This window comes from Phyllostomus discolor, chromosome 9 (assembly GCF_004126475.2).
Source record: "Phyllostomus discolor isolate MPI-MPIP mPhyDis1 chromosome 9, mPhyDis1.pri.v3, whole genome shotgun sequence".
Lineage (NCBI taxonomy): Eukaryota > Metazoa > Chordata > Mammalia > Chiroptera > Phyllostomidae > Phyllostomus > Phyllostomus discolor.
The window spans coordinates 64,482,693-64,502,878 of NC_040911.2; the positions used below are offsets into that span (position 1 = coordinate 64,482,693).

Consider the following 20,186-nt stretch of genomic DNA (forward strand, 5'->3'; position numbering starts at 1 on the left):
CATCTTATTCCTGATCTTAAGGGAAATGCTTTTTGTTTTTCCCCACTGAGTCTGATGTTAGCTGTGGGTTTGTCATATATGGTCTTTATTATGTTGAGGTATGTTTCTTCTTACTTTGTTGAGAGGTTTTATTATAAATGGGTGCTAGATTTGTCAAATGCTTTTTCCGTATCTGATATAATCAGATATGGTGTATCATATTAATTGATTTGCAGATATTGAAGCATCTTTGCGTCTTGGAAATAAATCTCCTTTGGTCATTTTACATAATCTTCTTAATGTATCGCTGAATTCAGTTTGCAGATATTTTGTTGAGAATTTTTGTGTTTATGTTCATCAGAGATACTAGCCTATCATATTCTTTCTTTATAGTGTCTTACTCCTCTTGAATTTTTTTGAAATAGTTTGAGAAAGAAAGGTATTAGTTCTTCTTTGAATGTTTGCCGAAATTCACCTGTGAAGCCATTGGGTTCAGGACCTTTTTTGGGTTGGTGGGAGAAGAGGTGTTTTTTTGTTTTTTGTTTTTCTATTACTGCTTCAATTTTATTGGTTGTAATTGGTCTCTTCAGATTTTCTATTTCTTTTTGATTCAGTCTTGAAAAATTGTATGTTTCTAGGAAGACATTTATTTCTTCTAGATTGTCCAATTTTGGGGCATATAGTTTGTCATATTTTCTTAAAATCCTTTGTATTTCTGTGGTGTCAGTTTTCACTTCTCTTTCATTTCTGATTTCATTTATTTTGGCCTTCTTTATTTCTTTCTTGATGAAGCTGGTTAAAGGTTTGTACATCTTTTAAAGAACCAGCTTTTGGTTTTGTTGATCTTTTTAATTGTTGTTTTAGATCTTTATTATTTTCTTCCTTGTACTCACCTTGGATTTTGTTTGTTCTTTTGCCAGCTACTTTAGGGGTAACCTTACATTATTTATTTGTGGGGGGGGGGTTGAGGTAGGCCTGTAGTCTATGAAGTTCCCTCTTATGACTGCTTTTGTTGTGTTCCATAGATTTTGGGTTGTTGTGGTTTTATTTTCACTTGTCTCAAGATATTTTTGATTTCTCCCTTGATCTCTTTCATTGCTTAGTAGCATGTTAATTAGCCTATATGTATTTGTGTGTTTTTCAGGTCTTTGTGGGATTTTTTTTTTTTGTAATTGATTTCTGTTTTCATAACATTGTGGTTGGAGCGGATGCTTGATATAATTTCAGGGTTCTAAAATTTGTTGAGACATTTTTGGGGACCTCACATGTTGTCTATCCTGGAAAATGTTCTGTGGCACTTGAATGTACATTCTGCTGCTTTGGCATTCTGTTCTGTGGCACTTGAATGTACATTCTGCCCTGAAAATATCAATTAAACCCTTCTGATCTCATGTGTTAGTTGAGGCTGCTGGAGTTTTTGTTGTCGTTGTTGTTGTTGATAATTTTCTATCCGGAAGATCTATCTATTGATGTCAATAGGGCGTTAAATTCCCTACTATGACTGATTATATTACTGTTGAACTCTCTGTTTATGTCCACTCATCTTTGCTTTATATAGTTAGGTGTTTTTATATTGGGTATATAAACGTCTACAAGGGTTATATCCCCTTATTGAATTTATCCCTGTATCATTATAATAATGTACTACTCTGTCATAGTGCTTGTTTTAAATTCTACTGTTTAATTATTTAAATGTTGCCATCTCAGCTTTTTTTGTTGCTATTTTCATGAAATATCTTTTCCATCTTTTTACTTTCAGTCTGTATGTGTATTTTGATCTAAAATGGAACTCTTGTAGACAGCATATATATGGGTTGTTTTTTTCTTATTCATTTATTTATACTGTGTTTTTTTATTGGAACATTTAAGCCATTTGCATTTAAAGTGATTATTGATAGGTATGTATTTATTGCTCTTTTGTGATACATATTAATGTTCCTCTTTTTTACTTCTTTAAAGAAGTTCTTTTAACATATCTTGTAATATTGGTTGTGATGAACTTCTTTAGCTTTTTCTTGTGTGGGAAGCTTTATATCTTTCCTTCAATTTTAAATGGTAGCCTTGCTGGGTAGAGCAGTCTTTGTTGTAGGTTCTTGCTTTTCATTTCCTTGAGTATTTTGTGGCCATCCCTTCTGGCCTGCAAAGTTTGGGTTGAGAAATCAGCTGACAGTCTTATGGGTGCTCTCTTATAGGTAACTTTCTCTTGCTGCTTTTGAGATTCTTTTTTTGTCTTTAACCTTTGCCATTTTAATTACCTTGTGTCTTGGTTTGGGGCCTCTCTGGGTTCACCTTTTTGACCTTTCTGCACTTCTGGGCTTGTATGTATTTTTTCTTCAGTAGGTTAGGGATGTTTTCAGTCATTCCTTTAAATAGGTTCTCAATCATTTGCTCTCTTCTCCTTCCAGCACCTCTAATATGTAAATGATGTTATACTTGATTTTGTCTCAGAGGTCCTTTGAAGTATTCTCTTAAAAAAATTTTTTTTTGCTCTGATTAGGTGTTTTCCCCTACATAGTATTACAGAATGCTCATTTGATTCTCTGCTTTATCTGATTTGCTTTTGATTCCTTCTAGTGTATTCTTCATTTCAGATATTGTATTATTCATTTCTGACTTCTTTTTCTGTTGAGTTCTCACTAAGTTCTTCGAACAACCTTATAATCATTGTTTTGAACTCTATCGGGTAGATTGTTTGCCTCCATTTTATTTAGTTCTTTTTTTGAGGGATGAGGTTTCTCCTTTTTTCATTTGGGGCATGTTTTTTGTCTCACCATTTTGGCTGCCTTTCTGTGTTTCTTTCTTTGTATTAGATAGATCTGCTACTCTCCCAGTGCTGGCCAGGTGCCTTATCAGTAGATGACTGTGGGAACCAGTGGTGTAGTCTCCCTGATTATTTCATTCAGGTACCCTGGAGTTTCCTTTGTGTGGGTAGTATGAGCCCTTCTGTTGTAGTTGAACCTTGGTTGCTGTTGGCATGTTCATGTGTGGGTTTGACCCTCAGGCTGGCTTGCTGTGAGTGTTAGGTAGTATAGGATAGTAAACTAAGGTAGGGAGGAGGAGGAAGACATGGCTCACCAGTTGATTCAGCAATTATGAGCCTGGTCCGATAAGATTGCTGGACATTCAGAACATCACAAGCAAAGATAGCACAGGAGGAAGGGAGTCTTTGAGACTCTGTGCTGGGAAAGGGAGTCTCTGTAGCAATTTCACTATTAAGACAAAGAGCCTTCACTAGCTGAAAAAGAAAGCCTTTGTACCTGTACATTATTCCTGAGGTTTAGAAGGGGAAAGAGGAGGGGGAACCTCGAAGCTGACTAAGGTATATAACCCCCAAACCCTAGGAGTTGGTGCACCAGATTAGCTGAGTACCCACTTGTAACCTCGGCTCAAGTGTATAGAAAAACTTACTAACGACTTTATTTCCTCTATACGTGGGGCATTCAGATTAGCTGGGTGCCTGCTGCTTTAAGCTTTGTGCTCATATGTATTTCATAAATAAGCTTACTATCTCATTTCCATGATACATGTTTGTTTCTTGCTTAAATTCATCTCTTGCAAGCGAGACAAGAACTGAGGAGGAAGATTGAGGTAGGGGTTGGGAGCCCTGACTTGGGTCTCTCCCCTGTAACATGAGGATTGGTCATGGCCATAGTGTAAGAGTGAGGCCTAACCCCATGAAGCAGAATTCACCTCAGTGAGGTCTGATGCCTGTAAAACCTCCCTGTGGGTATGGTGCTTATGGAGCTAACTGGATTCTGCTTTGTTGTGTTCTGAAGCTAGCCACTAGGTGTGTTCATTCTTGGACCTTTTGGGGAGGACTCCAGTGCAGGTTAATGTCACACACTGCCTATGACAGGCCCTAGGCTATATGTTAGGAGCTACAGAGTGATCCACAGTGTTTGCTGCCTGTGCTGGGCCTGGGTTTGCATGGGAGGGACCAAGCTGTGTCCTGCTGCTGGCTGCCACCAGTACCAGGCCTTGAGCATGTTAGCAGAAGTCCCAGGGCACCCTGAGACTTTCTGCTGCTTGCTGGGTCCTTGCTCAGCTCTACCATTGAAAGAGCCTTTGGGCTAGGTTCTCAGGGAATCAACAGGTAAGAGCAACATAGATTCTTTTCTTTTTTTGATGGCTAATTTATTTTATTTTTATGTTTTAAATATTTTATTGTTATTCTATTACAGTTGTCCCAGTTTTTCCCCCTTTGCCCTCCTCTGTTCCAGCCCATCCTCCCCCACCCCCTCACTCTCACAGCCATTCCCCACCCTGTTGCTCATGTCCATGGGTCATTAATGCATACTCCTTGACTAGTCCTTTCGCCTTCTTTTCACCCTTACCCCACTCCCGAGAGCCATACAGATTAAATCTAGGCACCAGTGCCAGTCTGAGGCCACTCAGCAAAAGTCTCAGGGTATACTGAGACCAGCCACCAGCCACCTGGGACCTGGGGACCTTTGAATTGGGGCATGGTCTCAGGGTGTCATCAGGGTGGAGCCAGTAGAGTTCTTCAGGCTAAAGCAGATAAAAATTTGGCTATGTGAAGGGAGGACCCAGCACAGGAATGGTGGTGTTCATCTGGTATGCAGGAAGATGGCCTTTGTTCTAAAGGTGCACAACTCAGCCTCTTCATGTATGTCTCTGGCAGCCACCAAGTCTGCCTGGAGTTCCCCATTTTAAGAACAACTGTAATGTGGGCCCATGCTGGTCACCACCTGTAGAGACTACAGTGGTGTGTAAACTGGGTAGGGTAAGGCCTTAGGGAGTTGCCAAAATGGAGCTAGTGGAGCTTTCTAGGATAATGCTATGAGGATACAGGTTGGGCTCAACACAGGAAGTATGGCAGGGGTAGAATGAAAATGGAAAAATGCCCTTGCCCTGATAGTCACACAACTCAGTTTCTTTTTCTGTGTAACAGGCATGCCCTGAGCTTAGCCAGAATACTTTGAGACTTCTTTAAGAAACACTGCAGCACAGACCCAGGCTGGGTGCTGTTCAGGGTGTGGCCAGTGCAGTTTCTTAGGCTGATATTGTTGTGGGGAGTGTTCTACCCAGGAAACATGGCTTCTGTGGGTGTTGTGTGAGAGAGGGACTCAACACAGGGACATTAGCGGCTGTCTCTCTGGCCCTCTCCTCAAAGCCACATAACTCAGTCTCTCCATGTGTGCCTCAAGCACCCTCACAGCTGCCCTCCCTTACCTAGAGCTCAGGGTGAGTGCCTGTGAGTGAGATTTTGTGCATTGTCCTTTTAAGAGGACACCTGAGTTTCCAACAGCTTTCCCTCTCACCTAGGCAGGTAGAATTCCTGCTGAATTTCACTGCCAGATGTTCCTCTTCCTGGCACTGGTGATTTGGGCTAGGGAGCTTCCCATGGGGTTGAGACACAACGTTCCTCAGGGGGTACCTCAGTAGCTGAGATATCCCTCTGGATTCTCAGCTGCTGCACATGGGTTCAGAGCTAGCCCGTTTTGTGCCTTCACTTCCCTACCAGTCTCCATGTGGCTTTTTCTGTATATCCTTAATTATGAGACTTTTCTTTAGCTAGTCTTCAGATGGTTACCCAGGTTGATTATTCTATAATTAAGTTGTAATTTTGACATGGTCATGAAAAAGGGTAAGTGCAACTTCCACCTTCTTTGCCATCTTGAGTAGGTACTCTGATATATATTTAGAGACTTAAGGCTTGGTTTACATACCACTGATTCAGTTTGCTTGCTGTCTCATACTACAAATGGCAATGATACTAAGCATAAAAGCTTAAAATAATAGCAGTGTCTGTATTATGGCAAGTCTTTAAAGCTCTCAGACCTACTGGATAGCTACATTTTATCCTGAGAAGAAAGAAAGTAATTTATAACATCAACTGCCACAGTATTTGAAGTTTTTTTTCTTAATCACCGCGTCTTATTGGATCTTCAGGAAAAAGAGACATTCTAATTCTCTTAAAACTCTTTTTAGAAGGAAAAAAAAAGTCCTAAATTTTCTCTTTGTTTATGGTTTTAAAGACTGTATCATTGCTATATAAATCATTGAGTGAGGACAAATCTTTGAACTTTTAAGTTTTGCAGTGTGTAATGAACACAGGTTCATTCTTCCAGGCAGTTAGAGATATTGCTTCAAGTCGTGTTTTAGAGAGTAAGAAGATTAGGGAAATAGTTGACAAGGCTCTCATCAAGTCTGATGTATGTTTATTTGCTACTCAACTATTTATAAAATTTTATTACTGATTACAAATTGAAAAGAATCGTTTATCAAAATTTTCCTGAAGTCATTTTTAGGCCAATAAATCATGGTGGGTAAAGGTGGCTGCTTATAGTCTCATCTCTGTGAAATAATGGAATTGACACGGAGTGAGGAGATGACAGAGAAGGGCACATCAGCAAACCAGGGATATTCGGTGCAAGGGAATGCTGTGGCACCCCTTCATGTGCTCATGTGGCATCACTACAGGACTCAAGTTATATGTGTGTTTGCTTTAAGAGGGTTTACTACTCACAAGCCTCTAGAAAGCAGATTTCCTGTCCCATTCAGTGTACAGTGTTGTGCCTATATTCAGTAAATATTTGCTGAGTGGGTAGAAGGATATATTTTATGCTCGAGATACTTTATGTAAAAAATGTTAAAAATAACCTTGTACTTAAAGGAGTGGGCTCAGGTAGTGAAAAATTCACACATGTACAATACCTCATATGTGTTTTATATGAGTCATAATTGAATCTAGTTTGCTCAGTTAGATTTTTCTCATACATAATATAAACACCAAGGACATAACTAAACTGCACATTTGTTTATGACCTTTTAAGGGTGGCTCTGGCTTTATGCCTTGGGCTACTCAGTGGCCTCATATTACCAGGGATATGAACATGACCTTTGAGCAGCCTCATTTCTCAAAGTTTCTAGGGCTCACTGGGCTCTAACTTCTCCTCAGGAGTCTGAATTAGACAGGCCTTGAGTTTGACAGGCTACACCATAGCTTACTCTTTCTGAGCCAGCATGGTCTCCCAATGTCCTTCATGCTAGGACTCCTTTAGAGGTGCATCAGAGCCCGGCTAAGCGAAATCTAGGGTCCTTGCATGCCTTCATGTCTGCCCGGGGTAACTGGATTTAATGCTTCCTCAGCTCACTTGGCATCTACTCAGGGTCCTCTTTGGAGTGCTTTTACCATCAGTGTTCTGCATCTCTTCCCTTTCTTCCCATTGTGTGATCTTCCCTCTGGAAATTCTCTTTATGGGATAAGCAACAGCCCTACTGATTCAGCCTCTTGTGTTCATCTCTTTGGCCATGTGAAACCTGGCTTTTCTCTGAGGCTTGTCTGTGTTCCTCAGGGATATGCAGGTAAAAATAATGTTCTTTCTTTCCTCTAAGGCTGATTCCAGGCATTATCCACTATCTCCCTTGTGGAAATCTCTCTCCTTTGGCTATGACACCTTGTCTTCTTCCTTGTTGCTGCCGTGTCCTCTTGCTCTTTTTTTTAATGCCTTGTTCTCTCCCAGTTCTTTTTCTTTATGCCAAGTTACCCATTAACCCCTTGATCCCAACACCCTCTGTGGTTTCCTTACTTTATCTTCTGGTCCGTTGTCACCTGTTGACCTCTGTCTGACTGCAACCTTCATCCTCCTGATCTTTCACTGAGTCACTTCCAGGCTACCTGCTCTGCTTTTTATTTTTTTAAAAAACAGATTTTTCCTTGGAGTATAATTTACATACTTATTTAAAATGTACATTTTTCTAAGTTTTGACATAGATGTATACCTGTGAAACCATTACTACCATCAAGATAATGAATAGTCATCACTCCCCAAAGTTTTCTCATGATCCTTTCCCACCTTTCCCCATGTTATTCCCCAGTCCCAGGCAACCATTGATCTGCTTTCTGCCGCTATAGATTAGTTTGATTTTCTATAGTCTTAAAGAATCCTCCAGTGTGTACTCTTCTTTGTTTGGCTTTCACTCAGTTTACTTATTTTGTGATTCATCTGTGTTGGTATATATATTAATAGTTCATTTCTTCGTATTCTGAGTAGTACAGCATTCCACTGTATGGCTATAACATAGTTTGTTCATTTGTTGATAAACATTTGGGTTGTTTCTAGTACTTGGCCTCAAATAAAGCTTTTTTGTTTGCATGTAAGTCTCTGTGTGGTCATGTGCTTTCTTACTTCAAGAATGGAATGGCTGAGTCATATAAAAGTATATATTTAACTGCTAGATTGTTTTCCAAAGAGGTTGCACCATTTTACATTTCCACCAGGAAGATGAGAATTCTCATCAACACTTGATATGTTCAGCTTTTCTGGTTTAGTGGTAATGGTATCTTGCTGTGGTTTTAACTTGAATTTCTCTAATGACTAATGATCTTGAGCATCTTTTCATATGCTGTTTGCTATCACTATGTGGTAAGGCATATGTTCAGTGGTATTGCTCAGTTTTTATTTATTTATTTATTTATTATTTCAGATTGTATTTATTTAGAGAGGAAAAGGCAGGTAAAAAGACAGGGAGAGAAACATCAATGTGTGGTGGTCTCTTTCATGACCTGCCCTGCAGTGGGGACCTGCCCTGCAACTCAGGCATGTGCCCTGACTGGGAATTGAACTGGTGATCCTTTGCTTCACAGTCCAGCGCTCAACCCACTGAGCCACACCAGCCAGGGCTCTTCTTGAAGTTTTATACTTACATATTTCACATTTAGTTCCTTGAGTCATTTTGAGTTAATTTTTGTTAATTTCAGATTACTCCAGTGGACTACTGCTCCCTTGTATTTGTTAGACATTATAATGCCAGAAGGTCTATGTTCCTGCTCCACTGTCAGCGTTTGGCAGACCTCACACACCAGCACCAAAGAGGGTGTTTCTCTGTGTTTTTGTCTCTTTCCTGGTGGTATACTGCCATTGATTGTTGATTTTAGTTTGTAGCATGATATATAGAGGGAGTTTTTAAAAAATTAAAATGAATAAAGGATTTTATAATGTTAAATTTATATTTGAACTATCTTTATGAACTTGTGGCCTTCAAAAGATCTTTAAAAGATTGTCACTTCTTAGGTGGACAAGTATGCTGATTGTGGGTGTGAGGAGGAGAGGGATAGAAAGGAGATAAATGGTAATGGAAAAAATACAATAAAAAATAAAATTAAAAAATTGACACTTATGTCTCAGGAGAAATTATCAAGAATGGCCGTTCTTGGAATTGAAAATGAGATAAGCAAGAAAGTAGATTTAGAAAATATTGATGAATTGGTTCCATTAAGCCAGGAAAGCAAAATTATAGTGTATTCTGTTTTATAAATATTTAAAATAATGTGAGTTTTAATACTTTTAATACTTCTAATATTGAGTTTTTAAAAATTTTTCAATATTTTAATGTTTGGAAAAATTGACCATTAAAAGTACATTAAATATATATATATATATAATGTCTTGTGTTGTAAGAACATTTTTTCTCTCTAAAACTAATCTTTTAAAAATAGATCTCAAATTTATATGCTTTATTTCTGATTTATTGTTTTAAACTTCCAGGCTCAACTTTAAAGAAGCTTCTACACACTGCAAATTCTATTAAGGTATTTATTTTAGATGAATATGTAATGGTATTTTTAATCTTAAATTATTCCATAAATTAATAAAATTAGGCCACTATGAAAACCACTTTACTTATTTTTTTAATTGAGAAATTATATTTCTAATATTTGTTAGAGTTTTTGTTCTTCCATCATAACTTTTGTAATAGACATCTTAAATATAATTAGGAGAAACTGGCTTGGGGTTGGAAGTTTGGAATTCTGAGTTCTAATTTTGATTCTGCTGTGTACAGTTAGGGAACCAATAGCAAGGTGCTAACTGCTCCAGTTTTATCATCAGAAAGGGAAGGGGTTGATTACTTCCTTGCTGAGCTTCAGAGCTAACATGCTTGATTCTCTTCACCCCAGTAATCTTGTTGTTAAAGTTCTAGTTGTCTATGAATTATTTTTGAGCACCATTGTGTGGGAAAAGAGTAACAAAACCTTCCTTTTGAGTATTTATTGATTTACAGCAGATTGATCTTACAATTTAAGTTAAAATTGGCTTATTAAAATGAATATGCCTTTTATGATGACATACCATTTGATGCTGGGATAAGATGGCACTTAAAAATCATTGACGAAAGAAGCCAGCTTTGGATGTGTGTTTTATGAAAGGTAATTCACTCATAGCTCATTAAGTTATATGTGTGCCTTTAATAAGCTAATGCATTTTATGTTTTATAGCAGTTTAAAACATCATAGCCAATTAATCTTGGTAAGTTAAGTATTTCTTACATGTTGAAAAAAGGAGACAGGCTATTCCTAGCTTCACAATAGATACCATATTTTGTCCCTCCTATTTTAATTAATAGTATAAAACCGCCAGGTCATTATCTCATGTTTCTTATTGGCCTTATTTATGTTTAGTTACCTTAAAAACAGTTAACATAAAAATTGAAGATTTATGATAGAATTTTAAAGAAACTTTCCTCTTGTTAAATTTAATATAATTTAGTTAGGTATATATAGAGCCATATCATTTTTGGCCTAATGCTGAATAATACTATGCATTCACCAATGTCACCACTTATTTCAATGCTTGGGAGAGGACAGGTGTGAGTGGGCATGGAGCTTTATGCAGAGAAGTGGTGAGTCCACAAGTGTGTCTGAAAGTGTGCTGTGGAATTCACTTTTAATGGGAGGAGCACTGTCATCAGTCTACTCTGGGGAGTTAGCCCAGATTTTTCCTTCTCTCTCTCTTTTTTTTCCCTTTATTTTGGGTTGGGAGTCTTCTTTTCTTGGCTTTTCTGCAGAGCTTCCTATTTGGCTTGTTGGAGGAATCTACAGCTTGGTGTAATTGAAAGGAAATCAGGCAGTTCCTCAGTTACCTGCATTTGGAGTTCATTAATCTTTCATCTGTGTCTGACTTATTTTTCATCTCTTTTGCTTATTTAACTTCTTTTATTGACATTATCTTTTAGGCCATTTAGGAATATAAGAAATGGAAATACCTGTGGTTATAGATTCTTGGAATGGAATGAAGTTGAAAGTAAGTCTAGAGGTAAAAGGAGGACACATCTACCCCTATAGACGTATAGAAAACACCGTTCAGAGCATGGCAAAGGTGTTGAGAGAATAGAGTAGGTACATAAGGCAGGGAAGCTAGAGAGCTATTTCATCCCATTGAGTCAATTCTTTAAGGTCTTAATTAGCTCTAAACATTCAGATATACAAGAACATTGTACTTGTGCATATTGTAGTGACATGACATAAATGCTGTCCAAAGCACAGTGTGAATTTGGAAGATTATCTTTGCATTGTTTTCACGGTTATTTGAGTGTTCCAGATATGGGGATTGTGCCTTTAAGAATTAAATATTGTCAATAGGAAATAAATAGTGCTTACTGTGAGTTAGGCACTCTTCTAACTCATTTAATCCTATACCAGTACTTTGTGGTAAATTCTGTTATCATCATCCCTATTTTACAGTTGGAGACACTAAGGCATAAAGAAGTTAAGTGGTTCTCCACAGGTCACAGCTAAGCTAGAAAGGGACACAGCCTGCATTTGAACCCAGGCACCCTGGCTCCAGAACCCAAGGTCTTAATCCTAGTGCTGTATTGCAGCATCCTTCCTTACTTGTCACCAAGTAAAGAACTTAGCGCAGTGCTTTAACAATACCTTTCACTTCTAGTTTTTCTTCCTCAGAACTGATGCTACATTGCAATGCATTTCCACAAGTACATATGCTTAATTTTGTTGCTTTTATTTTTTTTAGATAAGATGTGAAGGAATCAAGTTGTTTCTTCTGTGGCTTCAAGCACTTCAGACAAACTGTGCAGAAGAACAGGTGCTGATTTTTGCTTGCCTCGTGCCTGGTTTCCCAGCAATCATGTCCTCCAGAGGGCCCTGTACTCTGGAGACACTCATCAGTCCAAGCCCTAGCACAGCTGATGGTGAGTGATGTGAGCAGATCTTACAGGTTGAAATGACTCTTAAAGTTACATTGAGGAATTCCTTGGTTTGTCATTTTCTTGAATAGAAATCTTGATTTCATAAATGAATTTTGAACAGGAATTATTTCCCATTCATATTCATGGTAGATTCTTATACATATTTGAATTGGAAGACTTAAACCTATTTTATATGAAATGATGGCAAGAGAAAATTACTGAAGTGGTGGGAACAGGAATGGAAGGGAGTAGGACAGATGTTGGCAATAGCAGGAAGTAGGGACACTTGGTATGTCTGGAGTGTTTTTGTGACTGGTAATGCAATTCAAATCCACTATCCATAGTATTTACTGTCTGTTGTCCTCATTGCTATTGTTTCATTCATTTGCTTACCAACATTTTTTTTTTGTTAGCTATGTATTTTCATGCAACATTAACGGGAGGACGGTAAATGCCTCATGGGACTATTAATGGCAGCCATTTGTGTCCTGTTAGGGCCATTGATTTATAACTACCTGTCACTTTTATTGCCAAATGAGAGGTATTTGATGTTAGGATGACCAAAGCAGAATTTGAAAGGGGAAAGAATGGTGCAGTGGGACAGGTGGCTTTGTGGCTTCTGTATCATGCTTCTAAGCCCTTCATGCACACTGACTTGGTCCATGTGAGCAGTTCTAATAAATGGATACATGTATTTTAGTAGAGGCCATTTTTAAAAAATCCCGTTTAAAATTTAATTGTGATGAAAGACTCTCATTATTTTCCACTCTGCAGCAAAGATATATCCAGAAGAAATCACTCCACTTCTGCCAGCCATATCAGGGGAAAAGATAGTTGAGGACCAAACATGCTTTTTTCTCCAAATACTATTGAAGTATATGGTTATTCAGGTAAGAGCAAATTGTAGATAATTTAGTGATGGTCTTATTCTCAGTAGGAAAGAGAAAACATTCTCTCTTTTCTTTCTGTTTGCTCACATTTTCTACTTTGCTTTTTATTTGAGATGATTTTATGTGCTATTTCACTAAACACAGAGTCTGGCCAGGGCACTTCAGCAAATTCCAGGCATACACACTATTTTATGTAAGTGTGCAGGTAAAAGGAAAAATTCAGTTCTCCATCTGTGTATCTCCTTTACTGTAATATTATTACCACATTTTCAGAGAACAGTTCATGTGTGATGCTTCTGGTCACCAAATGTATGGGATTTTTACCCCCAACAAGCAATTCTCTGTGACAGCAGCTAGGGTCTCACAATTTAACTCAATTCTGACACCGTCTACCTGGAGATAGCATCCGAGCCCACATGTTAAGATCTTAGCCCCTTAACACTATTCCCATCCTATTCAGACACCAATTGCAAGTAGTAGGTCCCCAGGTTACCCACAACTTCTGTCCAATTTGGCTACAAATCAGAGCTTCTTATGATTGCATCTTTAGATGTGATTAATTTATTAGAGGACTAATAAATTAGAGGACTAATAAATTAATCACAGAACTCAGGGCAATATTTACTCATGTTTACTACTTTAAAGAATATGATAAAGGCTACAGATGAGCAGCCACAAGAAGGGAAAGGCCTGAGTGCAAGAGCTTTTGTCCCCATGGAGTTGCAGTATGTCAGTGTCTGGTACATGGAAGCTTCCTGAAACCCCTGCTATATTTGGGTTTTATGGAGGTTTTTTTCCCCATAGGCATGACCTATCATTAACCCAATTCCAGTCCCTCTCTCATTTCTGGAGAAATGGAGCAGCTAGGATCTAAAAATTCCAAGTTCTAATCATGGCTTAGTCTCTCTGGTGACCAGCCCTCATTTAGGAGCCATCTAGGAGCCCATCCAGAGTCACCTTAGTAGAACAGAAGGTGCTCCTAGTGCTCTCATAACTTAGGAAATTATAGGGGTTTTAGGGCCCAGTACTTGTGGCCAGGAACTGGGATCAGAGGCCTATATATATATTTTTTTATTATTACTATTATTTCATTGCCTAGTAAACTATTTTTGCCTCTTTACTCTTTCCCAAACCCTGATCTCTATGCTAGAGAGACAGACGGAAGACGAGGCAGGCCCTGAAGCTGAATGAGTATAATAGATTAGGAATAGGCAGAGCAGACAAGGAGATTTGAACAAAAGTATATTTAATTACCTCATTGTGCCATCAGCACAAGCCTGCTTTATGTCACATAATTTCTTTCTTTTATTTTACCAACTGAATACAAAATTAAAATCATTAGTTTATGATTTCAATAGGTGATTTATGTCTCTTGGTCTGTATTTCTGAGCATTGATACAGTTTGGAAAAAGCTCCTGAGTGCTTTTTTCTTAGCAAACACTTCTCTCATCTCTGAGTTCTTCCTGGGTATAGTCCAATCTCTGTCCTTTCATTTCACAACCAAGTTTGTTGACCTAATAATCTCTGTGAAGTCTACTTCCTCCCCTAATATTCCTTGACACCCTCTATTACCTGCCTCTCTGCCTTGTCACTGCTAAGAGGTCCAAGAATATTAAGGGATTCTTATGGTCAAGTCCAGAGGGAGGACACTCTTAAGTTTGTGCTGTACTCAGTTTTTCAGATGACTTGACAGTCTACCCTTCCTTTATGAGATTCCTTCCATGATATTTTCTTCTGGCTTTCCTTCTCCCTTTTACTTCTTTCCAGTTTCCACTGGGGAATGTGTTTCTCTGTGCTGTCCCTCAAGATTCAGTCTTTGGCTGCTCTTTCTGAATACCCTTTCCTGCTGGGTAATCTTGTCTGTTCTCCTCTCCCATTTCCTTTAGCCAGCACCAGAAACACAGGGCTCTAAAATTCTGAGAGCCCAACTGAGGTATTCTCTCATCTTCTGGAATTTTAGTTCCTCTACATTTTATCTCTGCAGGCCCATTCTTCATGGATTGTGAACTCTATCTGTTCAGAAGTGACAGATCAGCATACAGTATCTCAAACTTTGATGTTTTGGGAGACTTGGGTTTTCATTCTAGATATGTTATTAATGAGTTGTATGACCTCAGATAAGTCATGAATACCCCAGGATTCCATTAGAGGAAGGATGCCGTTGATATAGGGGAAGGTTTTTACATGGACTGTGAGCCTTTAATATGTGTGCAGAATTGTATGGGCATGGCCATCCCCCTCTCATCCCCTCCCTTCTGTCTACTGGGGTGAGTCCTCAGAGCAGAATTTCTACCTTGGCTCATCCCAGAGAACTGGAAGTTTACAGACTCTTGAGATCTTCTGCCCTGGGGCAGCTAAGCCCCTCATTTCTTTACCTTAGGTGCTGGACTACTGCCATTTTCTAAGTGGGCTGCATTATAAAGGAATTTGGGAAACTGCTTAGGACACTCAGTGTTATAGCAAGTACTAAGACTCGCTGACAGGTGGGGCTGGGGTGTCAGGCCTGGCTTATACTATCCTGTGGATTGCTTTTCATAAGGATACTGCATTTTTCAAGATTCCATAGCTATACCTTTTGGTACTGATTTTGCATGTAGGTAACATTGAATAAAATCTTTGGAAGGGTTTGTTTCCATAATTGTGTTTATAATAAATGGCCTTTTCTAAGTTTTTTAGATTCAATGCAATCCCTATTAAAATACCATTTCAAAACATTATATGGAACTTTTGGCCAAGATAGAGGAGTAGGTGGATGAACTTTGCCTCCTTGCAAAACCAAAAGAAGGACAACAGCAAATTTAAAAACAAAAAATAAACAGAACTGCCAGAAAATTGAACTGTATGGAAATCTGACAGCCAAGGACTTAAAGAAGAAACATTAATCCAGACTGGCAGGAGAGGCGGAGATGGGCAGCTGGGGAGGAGAGGACTTGCAGCAAGGTGGAGGCTAGAGGACTAGACAAGTGAGGCAGCAGCTGACAGACCAGGCGGTCCCACATTTGTGTGTGGATAAACCGGAAGGAGCAACTGGGGAGCCAGACTCACCGCGCAACCCAGGGTCCCAGCACGGGGAAATTAAGCCTCAAAACCTCTGGCTGTAAAAACCTGTGGGAATTGCTGCAGTGGGAGAAACTCCCAGCCTCACAGGACAGTTTGTTGGTGAGACCTACAGGGTGCTAGAATGTGCACAAGCCTACCCACCCTGGAATCAGCACCAGAAGGGCCCAATTTGCTTGTTGGTAGCAGGGCAAGTGATTGAAGGCCTACTGAGAGCCAAGCAAGCAGCATTGTTCCCTCTCTGACCCCTTCTACACATATAGTGTCACAACACAGCAATGTGGGTTACCCCACCAGGTGAATATCTAAGGCTCTGCCCCTTACAAAGTAACGGGTACACCAAGACAAAATAATATGGCCCAAATGAAAGAACAGATCAAAGTTCCAAAAATAGAACTAAGTGATGAAGAGACAGCCAACCTATCAGATGCAGAGTTCAAACCACTGGTAATCAGGATGCTCACAAAAATGGTTGAGTATGGTCTCAAAATAGAGGAAAAAGTAAAGGTTATGCAAAATGAAATAAAGCAAAATATACAGGGAAACAACAGGGAAGGGAAGGAAACCGGAACTCAAATCAGTGATTTGGAACAGAGGAAGGAAAGAAACATCCAATCAGAACAGAATGAAGAAACAAAGATTCAAAAAAATGAGGAGAGGTTTAGGAATTTCCGGGATAACTTGAAACGTTCGAACAAACGAATCATAGGGGTACCATAAGAGAAGAGGAAAAGCAAGAAATGGAAAACTTATTTGGAAACAAAATAGAGAACTTCCTTAATCTGGCAAAGGAAATAGACTTCCAGGAAGTCCAGGAAGCTCAGAAAGTCCCAAAGAAGTTGGACCCAAGCAAGCATACACCAAGACACATCATAATTATATTACCCAAGATTAAAGATAAGGAGAGAATCTTAAAAGCAGCAAGAGGAAAGGAGAGAGTTATCTGTCAAGGAGTTCCCATAAGACTAGCAGCTGATTTCTCTGAAGAAACCTTCCAGGCAAGATGGGGCTGGAAAGAAGTATTCAAAGTCATGAAAAGCAAGGATCTACATCCAAGATTACTCTATCTAGCAAAGCCATCATTTAGAATGGGAGGACAGATAAAGTGCTTCCCAGATAAGGTCAAGTTAAAGGAGCTCATCGTCACCAAGCTGTTATTATATGATATGTTGAAGGGACTTATCTAAGAAAAAGAAGGTGATCAAAAACATGAATAGTGAAATGACAACAAACTCAACTATCACCAACTGAGCCTAAAAAAAAAAAAAACCAGAAAAAAAACAAACTAAGCAAACAAGTAAAACAGGAACAAAATCACAGAAATGGAGGTCACATGGAGGGTTATCAGAAGGGAGGGGTTGGGGGAGGATGGGGGAGTAGGTGCAGGGAGTAAGAAGCATGAATGGTAGGTACAAAATAGACAGGGGGAGGTTAAGAATAGTGTGCAAAATGTAGAAGCCAAAGAACTTATATGTATAACCCATGGTAGTATGGGGGGATGCTGGTGGGAAGGTTGGTGCTGGGCGGAGGGGAATAAATGGGATAACTGTAATGGCATAATCAATAAAATATATTAAAATAATTAAAATAGTTCAGTGGATCAAAAATGACCCCAAATAGACTCAGCAATCTTGACAAAGGACAAAGTAGGAAGGATCACAATACCTGATATTAAACTGTACTACAAGGCCACTGTAATCAAAATAGTCTGATATTGGCATAAGAACAGATACGTAGATCAATGGAATAGAATAGAGAGCCCAGAAAAAAAACATGTTTCTATGGTCAGTATTTGACAAAGGGGACAGAAGCATAAAATGTAGTAAAAATAGCCTCTTTAACAAATGGTGCTGGGAGATCTGGAATGGTACATGCAAAAAAATGAAACTAGACCTCCAGTTTACACCATACTCCACAATAAACTCTAAATGGATAAAAGACTTGAACATAAGTCATAATACCATAAAAGTCTTACAGGAAAACAGGCAGTAAACTTTCAAGTATCCCACATGGCAATATTTTTGCTGATACATCCTCTAGGGCAAGGGAAATAAAGAAAAGAATAAACACATGAGACTACATCAAATTAAAAAGCTTATTCACAGCCAAATACAGCATCAAAATGAAAAGGGAACCAAGCATATGGGGAAACATATTTGCCTACAGTAATACCTTAGACAAGGGTTTGATCTCTAAAATATATAAAGAACTCATATGACTCAACACCAGGAGGACAAACAACCCAATTAAAAAGTGGGCAAAGGATCTGAACAGACATTTCTCCAAGGAAGACATACAGAAGGCCCATAGCATATGAAAGGATGCTCAACATCACTAGCCATCAGAGAGATGCAAATTAAAACCACAATGAGATACCCCCTCACACCTGTCCGAATGGCCATCATAACCAAATCAACAAACAAGTACTATCGAGGATGAGGGAAAAAGGGAACTGTAGTGCACTGTTGGTGGGAATGCAGACTGGTGCAGCCACTGTGGAAAACAGTATGGAATTTATTCAAAAACTAAAAATGGAGCTGCTTTTTGACCCAGCAATTCCATTGCTGGGATTATACCCTAAGAATCCTGAATCACCAATTCAAAGGAACTTGTGTAGCCCAATGTTCATAGCAGCATTATTTACAATAGCCAAGTGCTAGAAACAGCCTAAATGCCCATAAGTAAGTGAGTGGATGAAAAAACTATGGTACGTTTTCACATTGGAATACTACCCAGCAGAAGGAAATAAGGAACCTGCTACCTTTTGGGACAGCATGGATGGAACTAGAGAGTATAATGCTAAGTGAAATAAACCAGGAAGCAAAAGACAGATACCATATGATCTCACCTATAGGTGGAATCTAATGAATAAAAGAAAGGAAATGAGAAAAATAGAACTAGTGGCATGGAAACAAGCAACATATGAACAGTGACCAGAGGGGAGGAGTTGGGGGGGCGTGGTGAGAAGGGAGGAACGAAGGGGAAGGGTCTAGTTGAACAAGCATAAATGACTCATGGACATGGACAGTAGGGTGGGGATTGACTGTGGAAGTTGGGACGCAGGGTAGGGGAGAGCAACAGGGGAATATTGGGACTATAATAGACCAACAATAAAAACATCAAAAATAAATTAAAAATTAAAAGCACCTTGTGACCTGACTGGTGTGGCTCAATGGGTTAGGCATCATCCTATAAATCAAAGGATCAACCAGTTCAATTCCTGGTCAGGGTACATGCCTGGGTTGCAGGCAAAGTTGCTGGTTGGCAGTGTGGGAGAGGCAACCAATTGATGTTTCTCTGACACAGAAATGTTTCTCCCATCCCCTCTCTAAAAAATAAATAAATAAAATCTTTAAAAAAAATGTACACCTTTTTATATCTAACTAGATGTTTTAATGGTATAAGGAGTGTTAAATCATTACAAGGAACATGTGGAAAAATAGGGGCAGGATGTCGGAGATCAAGTCTCAAAGAGTGACATTATTGGATGATTTTTGTAATACTTAGTAAAAATGCTGCTTTTAACATAGTTGCTGTTTTGTTTTCAACTATTTTTTGTCATCTGAGTTTTTAGATATGATTTTATTACATAATTATCAATATTATTTGTCCATTTTTTAAATTACAATAGGAATTTTAACAATAACATTTTCAGTTTAGTATACATTAATTTGAAATGTAAATATATGTATTTTTTTCCACATATTATCCCAAGGCTGCAAGCTTGGAGTGGAAGAATAAAGAGAATCAAGATACTGGTTTTAAATTTCTTTTTACATTGTTTCGAAAGTATTATCTTCCTCATTTATTCCCATCATTTACTAAGTTAACAAACATCTACAAACCTGTACTTGGTAAGTACTTATTGAGCCGTGTACAGAGGATTTCCATGGGGAAGCTGTACGGACTCTTTCAAAGTGACCTTTGATTATTTTGAAGTAAAATAGTTAATTTATTCTTATACTTAATGCTAACTTTATTGTAAGATACTTAAAATTTCCTAATAAATGATTTTAAGTGTTCTAAGCGTTTGTACAAACTAAGGTGTATCTCAGCTCACAACAATAAAAGGGTACTGTGGTTCCTGTGTTCAGAAATAATTTGAAGTGAATTGTGATTATTTTGATGGAATTACAATTAAAATCTTTTAATGTGGAAAAAACAAACAAACTTGCATTTCCTTAAGTGTTCTCTTACTGGTGGTGGCGTATGGTGATCCCAGACCTTAGTCAGTGGTCATAGGCAGGCCACCCCAGACCACACAACTTCCCATAGTATGCCATTTCTTTTTTACTGGATCTTTCATCTAGC

The 20,186-nt window shown here is 38.6% G+C and overlaps 1 protein-coding gene across 3 annotated transcripts in view; it reads left to right on the top strand.

Annotated features, from left to right (window-relative positions):
* The window catches only part of RALGAPA2 (Ral GTPase activating protein catalytic subunit alpha 2), a 369,400-nt gene that overhangs the window by 93,308 nt on the left and 255,906 nt on the right, over nucleotides 1-20,186 (top strand). For all 3 annotated transcript variants that reach the window (XM_036009474.1, XM_036009475.1, XM_028523690.2), the window contains exons 5-8: nucleotides 9,492-9,535; nucleotides 11,754-11,931; nucleotides 12,703-12,818; nucleotides 19,591-19,729. In XM_036009474.1, coding sequence (XP_035865367.1) covers nucleotides 9,492-9,535; nucleotides 11,754-11,931; nucleotides 12,703-12,818; nucleotides 19,591-19,729 — 477 coding nt within the window. The remainder of the gene's footprint in view (nucleotides 1-9,491; nucleotides 9,536-11,753; nucleotides 11,932-12,702; nucleotides 12,819-19,590; nucleotides 19,730-20,186) is intronic.